Source organism: Myzus persicae, unplaced genomic scaffold (genome assembly GCF_001856785.1).
Source record: "Myzus persicae strain clone G006 unplaced genomic scaffold, MPER_G0061.0, whole genome shotgun sequence".
Classification (NCBI taxonomy): domain Eukaryota; kingdom Metazoa; phylum Arthropoda; class Insecta; order Hemiptera; family Aphididae; genus Myzus; species Myzus persicae.
The window spans coordinates 161502-171822 of record NW_019104155.1 but is presented as its reverse complement, the minus strand read 5'-3'; the positions used below and the strand labels follow the sequence as shown (position 1 = coordinate 171822).

At 28.6% G+C, this 10321-nt stretch overlaps 1 protein-coding gene across 1 annotated transcript; it reads right to left on the bottom strand.

The window, feature by feature from the left end:
- Positions 1-3890: 3890 nt before the first annotated feature.
- LOC111039366 lies at positions 3891-10321 on the bottom strand. The gene is made up of 4 exons (XM_022322857.1): positions 9819-10321; positions 8339-8407; positions 7685-7777; positions 3891-4062 (listed from the first exon to the last, which is right to left on the bottom strand). The coding sequence occupies exons 1-4, from the start codon at positions 10299-10301 to the stop codon at positions 3922-3924; spliced, it is 786 nt and encodes a 261-aa protein (XP_022178549.1). The 5' UTR covers positions 10302-10321; the 3' UTR covers positions 3891-3921.

The window sequence follows — 10321 nt, the reverse complement described above, 5'->3', positions numbered from 1 at the left end:
AAAACATTTCTATGATAAGTATAGTATAGTTTATGTGCATATTTTATTATTATTACGGTAGTAATTATTGTATTCAAAACGATTACAATATTATATTGTTACTATACGCGATGGCTGTGATAACAAAGCATTATTCTTACGTGCCTATTTTATACATTGTTGAAATGTTGTTCTTGTATTAAATAACATTTACTTTTATTTTTATTACCTATTATTATTATTTTATTGTATTATAATCACAAATGTATAAATGATAATACATGTTTTTCTGTTGCAACAGATCAAAAATAAAACGTTTTGAATTTAAGAAGTTAATCTATTAAAATATGATTACCTCAGCCACCCACAATCACGCATGACCAACAATAATATCTTTACTTTAATATTAGTTCAAAAACTCGGTTCACAACGTATATGTACTTCTTATATTAGTTATTTCTTATTATTTTACACCAATATTTCGAAAAATCTATCAGATATGCTTGACAAGTCATGCATTTTTCACATCGTATTTTTGCACTCTAAGATTTTAAATAACTTAAAACACAAACATTCCAAAAAGAAAGTTTTTTTACCAATCATTAGTTTTCCATCAGATAGTCAAATGATTATTATTTATTATTATTGTTTCTGATCAAAACATTTTTGGTGATTTGATGTAGATTAATTGTATAGGTGGTCTATCTAATAATTTGTCCTTTTTATATGTATTTATGTTAGTTCTTACTTCAATATTTTCATTGTATTATTACTTATAGTAATAACATATTATTATACCTATAATTTCATTTAAAATTTAAAATCAAAATTTGGCTTACATAACTCTGAACACCTAATTTTGTAATAATTATTAACTTTATTATAATTTATAGCACAACTTTCATAAATTAAAAGCTTTATACCTTATCTAAACCAAAACTATCGTGTATGACTATTAAATTATAGAATGGTTATATCAATATAGATTTGAAACTTGAATGGGATTCTACTGTTTAAAAACTAAGACTATAAGTATTAATATTTGAGTACAAACATTTCATAAAAGTTTTGACAAAAATATGTCCCAAAAAGTAATGACTACAGAAATTAATTTATGAAAAGTGAATAAAATATTACAAGGTCATTTTCTATCATATAATATTAGTTTATTGTTTACTGAATATAATTGAAAAACAATACAGGGTGAACATGAAATATTTTTCGTAATTTATCGAACAAAATAGGTTTTGGTTGATTAATTATTTTATAAATTATATTATATATTTCATTATTTGGCATACCAAAACCACATAGGTAAACACAAGATATAGATCCAGGTCTGCGTCTGTCCCGATATTTTCATTTTGCAATGTATTGTAGCATTCAGCCACATCTGATGTTACTGATTGGCTGGCTCACGAGTTGTCATTATTCAAATTTTCAATTTCTACATTTTAGCATTTTGATTTATTAGACGATAAAATACCAGGAGCATCATTATTTTTCAAACACATATTGTACATTCAATTTGTATACTTTATGTGCATGTAATTATGTAACTATACTCTACCTATAGTATAGGTATAATATTATCATTTCTTATAATATTATACAAATTATGTATACTATTTTATTCACATGTTTCTTATCTGATTTCCGATTATAAGTAAAAAGGACATAACTATGAACATTTTAGTAAGTATTCACTATGAATTTGTGTTGTTTTTGGTTTTGGTTTTAATAATATTACTATTGTAATTAATCAGAACAAGTGTGAGTTTTTATTGTTCACGATATCCCTAATCTCTTTTTGTGTTTATAGAATTCAATGCCGATATTTCCGTGAAATAAGAAAAATAATTTCCAATTAATTCTGTAGCTGTTATTAGTGCGTAGTGGATTATATATATATGATTTATTTAAGTGAATTCCTGTCCATGAGCGTTTTCTAAACCCAAACTATTTTCAGTCTGCAGTATTGTAAACAATATAGCCGGCGCATTGGGTAGGCAATTTAAGGGCATTTAAGAATAGTATTCATTAATTCATTATTCATATGATATTTTTGGAAATGTAATACATGGTTCTTAAGATTCCTCTTAAGTTTTCATCATAGCTACTTAAAAATACCCAAAATTCATTGGTACATTTTTTTTGTAAGCATTTGAAGTTCAAACTAGGACATAATCCGTCAAAATTACAGAAAATTTCAAAATTATTTTGTAGTTAAAAATATATATAAAATGTTCAATTTTTATGGCTAAAGATTTAAAGTTTAATACAGGGTTTTTCATAACTAAATTAAACTGAAACAAAAAATACAAAAATATATATAAGAACAATTTAAATTCAATTTTTGACAAAAGAAAATATGTACTTAAATGAAGAATGACAATTTCAATATTATTCGTACTGACATTTTCAAAATATTAAGATTAACTTTAAGTTATTAGTTCTTACTATTTAATTGCCTACTTATAACACTTATCTAATCACACCGTTCTGCTTGGTGTTTAATGCGTATTCTTTACAGAGTGGCTGTTTACATTCCTCCGTTTTTGTATTGATGTAATAAAAAATTTAATAATCGTAATGGATCCCATTATTTCCGTCAGTGCAGGTACCTAATATAACTACATATCCAAATTATTGAAACCTAATTTTTTTATTTTTTTTTATTTTAAAGCATAATAGTGCTTTTTAAGAAAATTAAATTGGAATTTATCAAAAAACATTATTTACGTACCAGTGCTGCATTTTTTTTTTTTTACAACCAATTAGTATGTAACTATTAACACAAATTTTCACAGCTATTACCAAAATGTGCAAGATAAGTTTTACACCTGCATGAAAAAAAGTTAAGTGCGGCGATTGAAAGACGTCACAGCAACACCAAACAACATTATAAATGAATAATAATAAAAAAAATTAGTTATGCCGATATTTAACACGCGCTTTGTACAAATTTGTGGAGACAGAAATTTAAATATTTTGAGAAACAAATAGGTCTATAATTTTCCATTTTTACCGAAAAAAATTATTTTGAGTGATAATAAATATTTTTTACTAACATTAGAAAAATGTTAAACCACTGCTCAAATACAAACCAATAGCAGTAAATATCATTCATAAAAACTTAACCTTCGTCCCAAGTCGTTAATAAAGGAATTAGGTACAGATAAAAATAAATGGTCTATAAGATGTACATTGGGATAACGTAATTACTCGTAGGAGACGCTTCTCCTGATGATATTATGGGTTAATCCAAAAAGTTGGAAATTGATCATTTTGTGTACAAAATAGTAGGCAACATAAGAGCCTGGGGGTCAACATTAAATAATATTATAAGATGTCTTAACAGTAAAGATAAAATAGGGAGAAGAATAGATTGATACAACTTTTTAAGTTATAGCTTTTATCCACGAAAACAAAAATAATGCTGTAGGTTTAGGCCAGTTATTTTGTAAATAATATTGAAGCATAGTGAAGCTATATTTTTGTATTGCTTATCATGAGTGTTTTGTTTAATTTTAATTATTGGTAACATAATTACAAGGTAAGCAATTTATACAAATGTTTTAATAATTAATCCATAATATCTAATTTTATACAAACATATAGGTCACTTCATGAAAATGATTAAAACTTTACCTACCTACATGGCTACATTGTTTAAAACTATTTTGGTAGTCGTTCGTGTTCCTTGTGATTTCAGTAAATATACATAACATAACTTAAATTCACCTGTTAAAGTACCAAACGATAAAATATGATTGTATTTCAAACATAAAATTCACAATATTTTGAAAGAAATGAATGCTACTTAACGCCTAAGTAACCTAAGTGAACTAACGACATTTATTTTAAAATAAAATCGATATATAAATAAAAACTAATTATTCTGAATACAAAGTAAATAGGTAGGTACTAGATTTTAATTTATTAAGACAAACTAGTTGTATTTTGAGACTCTTTAGTAAAACTAGCATAAAATTGTAGTGTATCGTTCCAAAAATGTAACATGAATGGTTGATTTTTCATCTGGAGCAATGTTGTAAGTCCAGTTATAAGAAGAATTATAATCTGTTGAATAAAAAGTAAACAAAATCAATGGGTTTTAAATTGTGTTTATCCATATTAAAAAAATAAATATTAGACTCAAGAGTTCACACTAATTTCAATCAAAAGGTATATCTACCAACTCAACGGCAATGGAAGATGTCATAGGCTAATAATTCTTATCCCGGAATTCAACTGAAAGGTGTATCAAACACAAAAAATAATTGTAGTCCTTGAAATAATAAAATTGACTACCTAACGTAATTACTCCCAAACTTCTTTAATTTTGCGGAACACTGATTGTCTAAAAAAAAATTTGAAGACCACTTTCTTAATATACAGGTAAAATATAAGCACACACATACACCAACACCTATGTACATACATATGACGAAAAGATATATAATGTACTCGTATAGTTATATCAGAAATTATAATAGTACAAGAAAAATAAAAAAAATTGTTATAAAGAAATTAAGTTTATTGTACCTATTCAACTGAACTATAAAAAAACTGAATAATGATTGATAACTCGTTATTTTTATACAAGAGAATGAATTCGCTTTATTTTTATGTAATTATTAAAAAATATAAACATAGGGGTGTTGGGGCTCAAATCGTTGTACGAACTACGATTGTTGTTTTATAATGTGTTTATGTACTGCATCGTTAAAGGCTCATTTATTTGAGATGACTCAGTGCAACCTTAGCAACTGCTGGATAATCTTGGCGAACACTTATCCAGAACAGGATCAATGGTGTGGTTTTAAAAAAATGAATTTTAGAATATAATCACTTGAAACTTCAATCAACGAGTCCTCTTCAATTGATGATATATTCATGGTTTTTAGTTGTCTTATTCAAATGAATTTCTGGTCCATTGAATTTCACTTTCAATTTTAACGAACCAAAAATGTAAATGTTTATAAACTCATATGGAAAACTCTAGAATGATGCCAATCAGGATAGATAAAAATTTGCCAACTCTTGGCTAAGGCCTTCAACTAGCATCCGCGTCCCAATACTATGTAGCCCGAGGGCCACAAGTGGGCCGTAGTCCATTGATTGAGAACCGCTTGAATAGATAATAATCTACTACGCAGCTGCGTTTCATGAAACTTCCATAGCACCCAAAAATATACTTTTCATTTGTCTTTAAAAATTAAATACAAATATAAATTTTTCAAATTAAAAATTATTCAAAGAGTATTTCTTATACTTTTTTCAATAACTATTTAAAAACAAATTCAAACATTTTTCAAACACATTTTTTTTTTTTTTTTTTATGTCAATAGTTGTTATTTTTGCTTTAATTTTTAAACTTAACCATTAAAAACAACGATATTTTTAAGTTGGGTGCATATATATTATACTCACCAGAATGGAACCAAAAACAAACTGTTTAAATGGTCAGAAAAATATCAAGAATTTTACCTATGTATTCTGTGTACTCATATATTTTCATTAATTTGTATTTTATATTGTTCCATAAAATCTCAATGATCTTATTTCTGAGTAGAAAAGAAATAATATTGATAAAGGTCCCTATAATTGTATTTAAAATGCAAATACGTTTAAAAAAATATTTCATGTATCTATGTTCTTTAAAAAAACTTTGTTGATTTGTGAAAAAATTATATAGTAATTTAAGAGGGGGATAAAAAACTATGTTTATGAAAAAAGATTCTTATAGTTACTTAGGGTTGAGAGAAAAAAACAAGGGTTATGTGATTTTTAAATAAATTGGAAATTGAAAATTAATAAAAATCAATCTGTTACCACTGCGGCGAAACCGGGTAATTCAGCAACAACCTACTCTACTCAGTTTTACGATTTCTAGAATTGTGCAAAATATCGAATGATCTAATTAGCTCATATCATGGCTCAAACACACTTATGTCAAATAGTTTCGGGTAAATTATGGGCGGGAGAGTAGAGATAGCTGTGCCAGTGCAGATAGTGAAGATAGACATGCAGTATCGTCGAGTTTAGACCAGATAACTCTGAACGTAGTCTAGTTTTAAAAAAACAATATTAAATTATATACACAGTGAAACCTGTCTTATCCGAACCCTTGATAAGACGGAATCCTTTTCTGTGTGGAAATTTATTATGGTCCAGGCAGATTTCTATAATTGAACATAGGATTAAACCCTTGACGAAACGGAACCTGTCTAACGTAACAAAGAAAGCTATTTATTGATTACGCAAATCATACATACCTCATATACATGGAAAAACGCATCATAAAATGAACAAAAATATTTTTGATACCCACATTTATTTTGCTAATAAACAATTATTGAGGTCAGCGATTAATACGTATCGACAGATAAGTACATATTATCTTGAATCTACACACAGGCGCGGATGTAGAACATATTTACGGGGGGGGGAGTGCATCTTAAATAAAATTAAAAACGGATACATTTGAAATGCTATCGGCGAAACAATGTATTTTATTGGCTGCCGAAAATAAATATAATAGACAATTCACCAGAGTCTACGGGGGAGGACATGGCCCCTTGCATCCCCCCTTTGGATCCTCGCCTGTCTACACATCAGTGCTTATTATTTTCACGGCTATCGAACGATTGAGAACGTTATACCTTTTTGGCCGAACGATTGAGAACACTTAAAAATAACAAAGAACTTACCACTGACCCTAAAAAAACCCAAAAAAGAATACGATTGAGAACGAATTTACGTGCAACGTTGCCATATCATTTATTATTTAACAAATATTCTAGAAAAAAGTCATATGTAATATAAATATGTTTAAAATTTTTTTAAAAATGTAGTATTATAAAAATATGTAATAAATATGTAAAAAAAAAAAGTAAAAAATATAATACCTATGTATAAAAAATGTAATGAAAAATGAGTTAAGTAGTAAGTACCTATGTATTAGTTATAGCGGGATAGCGTAATCCAACATAACCTAACCTTACGTTTATGCGAGGACTAGTGCGACGAAGTCATTCTCTCGTATATCTGGTATCTAAGTTATAAATAAGATCCGATAAACGTCCGATAAATATTATATATCAACCGCATCAATCGTTCAGCCCAAAAGGTATAACGTTATTTATCGTTTGATAGCCGATTATCGTGCTCAAATTATCTTTCGATAACATTTGGCAACGTTGGAAAAAAAAAGACATATCGAGCGTTCTCAATCGTGTTACCAAAAATAACGTTCTCAACCGTAACGTTCTCAATCGTATTTTACCGATTTTCACCGTAGTCGTAGTTTACCTGTCGTTTCGTACGTTGTATTTGCTCTCATAATGTCTTCAAAGATTTGTTTAAGTTTAGGCCTATGATATTTTTTATTATTGGCCGGAAAATGTTACAACCTTAATCGTGCGGAATATTATAACTCTATATTAAGGAATTTTCCTTTTTATTCAGCTGTATGGAAACCTGCCAAAAAACGGAAATTTTTATTGGTCCCGTGCAATTCCGCACAAGACAGGTTTTACTGTAGGTATTTAATATTTATATTGACTTAATAACAGCAAAATCAATTACGTAGTCTTAAATCATAAATCATAATCAATTTATAAATAATTATTATTTAAGTAACAAAAATGATTGGTCTGAAATTTTAAATAATTATTAAATTATATTCATATCAACTTACTGACATAACCAAATTCAAATTTATGTTGAAAATTCCAAAAGCCGTTATTTTATCCACTTCAAAAATTGATAGTTGGCTCATAAAAAATTTCACCTAATAATGGTAATAATAAAAATTAAAAACAATTACTTAATATAAGGATAAGTATTCAATAATATAATTTAGTAAATACTGAAAAGATAAAAATAAATGTAATTAAACTATTATTCGGTGTTGGGAAGTTGAATTATACTTTCGTTTAGTTACTTTTGAAATATTTTATAACACAGTTAATATAAACACGTTCACAGACACCTCACTTTTTTATATTATTCATATATCTACCTCAGAAAATCACTTAACAAAACATGTTGTTTGTTGTAATGATATTATTGTGTGATATTATTACGTGATGCCCAAATATATGAGTATACGCAATGGGCCAGTCTATACCATTAAAAATAGTACTGTATAGTAAAATAAATATTGCTGCCATGAGCAGTAATGCCCGATTTCGTTGGTTTTGTAAATTACTGCTATAGCAGTATAATAATAGTGACCCATTACATCAGAATTGAACAAAATTGAAATTTTTACTCCAGCAGTAACTGACCGCGAAGGTGTAAATAATGTTTAAAATGTTATGATCATAAAATAAATTAATAAATATTTTACTTGGAGTTTTACGTCTACGGGTAAAATCGAAATCTTAATCAGTCGTAAATATGATATCATCTTCCTTTTCTGTAAACATACATAATAACATAAACATACATACATGCATATGAATACATCTACCGGACAATCAATATACATTTTAGCTTTGTAAATAGTTACAGTTTGGTGATTTAAATTAACTATCGTTGGTTATATTATACTCGGTCTCATATAGATAAGAATACCTTCTGGGCATAGGTTTTCACGCAAGGGGATGGTATAATTTGTGTGGTTAACGATGAGTCGATAACCATTACTCTCTTGATTGGCACTTATTAATATGGCTCAGTGATTTTTCGAAATCTGACAACTAAATCATAGGCACCAGAATATCGAGAAGTGTGTTTTGACAGAACCGTGGACGTATTACTTAAAATTATATGAACAAATTAAATTATAAACACTAAACAAATAATATTATTGTACTTCATTAATTCGTTTTGAAAGTTATGTAAATACTAACTACTAAGTAGTAAGTACTATATACAATACGTATAAGAATTATTTGACATGATAAAATGGAGTACAATAAATTGCAAAAGTTGTTATACAGGATTATTCAAAATTATTTCATATTTTCATTCAAATTCGATTTCAAAAGCTTAAACAAGTTCTATATTTTCAGTTTTAGGAATAGAAAATAATCGAGTGTGATCAATAGTAGGTACGCGTGGATAAAGTGAAACTTCTTTACATATAGATTATAGGGTATGAAAAAACACAGTCAACACGGTCAAATATTAAATTTGCATTGGAAAAATAAAAATAAAAATTTTCAATTGTAATTGAAATAAATTGATTATTATTATACAGACCTAAGACAAAACGATTATTATTATTACCATGGAAACCATGTGGTCCGAACAGACGACCGGATTTTGGCAGCCTGCATCTGGCTTCTGTTTTTTGTCCTTAGAGTTAAATTGTGGAAAACAGTCAGTGACGTTTGTCGCCGGCTCCGGAATATTTACTACTCTTGGAGGAACACGGCGACTGGCCGGCAAAATCCGATCGTCTGATTGGACCCTTATAGTGTCGAATAAGCGCCCGTGGCGCTTTTTGGTCACAACGGCTGAGCTCATGAATTCGACTTACGTACGCTACCGCGCCTAAAGAAGTTTCACTTCAATAAAATATAATACATTAGATAAAATAATAATATTTCTTTCTTAATCAACGGTACTTCCTATACATTTCTTATATGGCTTCCCTTGGTCACATGAACAACATCTAGTTCCTCAAAATCATTCCTTTGTAATTGACTCTCCTAATTGTTTAGCTAATTATTTAGTAACTATCTAATATCATAAATATATTTCCAAAAGAAGTCGTAACTTTGTAAGATAAGGCACAAAGCGTCGGAAGATACATTTTAAATAACCTTGTAGTATAATATATTATATAAACACTCGACGTCTATTATGTCTGCGATTCTTACCGTATCGTTCACACGGGAGGCTGCGATGATAACAGTCATAACAAAAATTGCATTTTGTAAATATACCAAGTATGTTAATAATTCAAAAGTAGTTTCATATTCATCGATATGAATCCAATTGAAAAATATGAAAATTACATTGATGTAATTGAATACGAAGAATCCGAAGAGCATTAGTCCGAAACCCATACTGAATATCCTCAACAGGTCGGACAGTTCAGCGTGTAACCGTCGAATGTTATCCACCATCGTAACAATTTCGGCGTTCGACCATCCTCCAGCAATGGCGGGAATCGTCGTCAATCCATCCGGAAGTTGTGTCCAAAAATCGTTCAACGCTTGAAATCTACACTCCAAGTTTCGTAGGTAAAAATAAGTGGAAATTACTACGGCGGTGTCAGCAATGTAAGATAAACGAATAAAATAAACCGAAATGCTCGTAATGTTTATCTCCTTCAACGGTAGTATCCACACAAGGATCATTGATGTAGTGACATAATATA

Coding starts and splice junctions, on each gene's coding strand:
- LOC111039366 (XM_022322857.1), bottom strand. CDS start 10,301: ATGATCCTTGTGTGGATACTACCGTTGAAGGAGATAAACATTACGAGC. Junction 8,408..9,818: donor CCTCCCGTGTGAACGATACG/GTAAGAATCGCA, acceptor GTATGTTTACAG/AAAAGGAAGATGATATCATA. Junction 7,778..8,338: donor CCGTAGACGTAAAACTCCAA/GTAAAATATTTA, acceptor TACCATTATTAG/GTGAAATTTTTTATGAGCCA.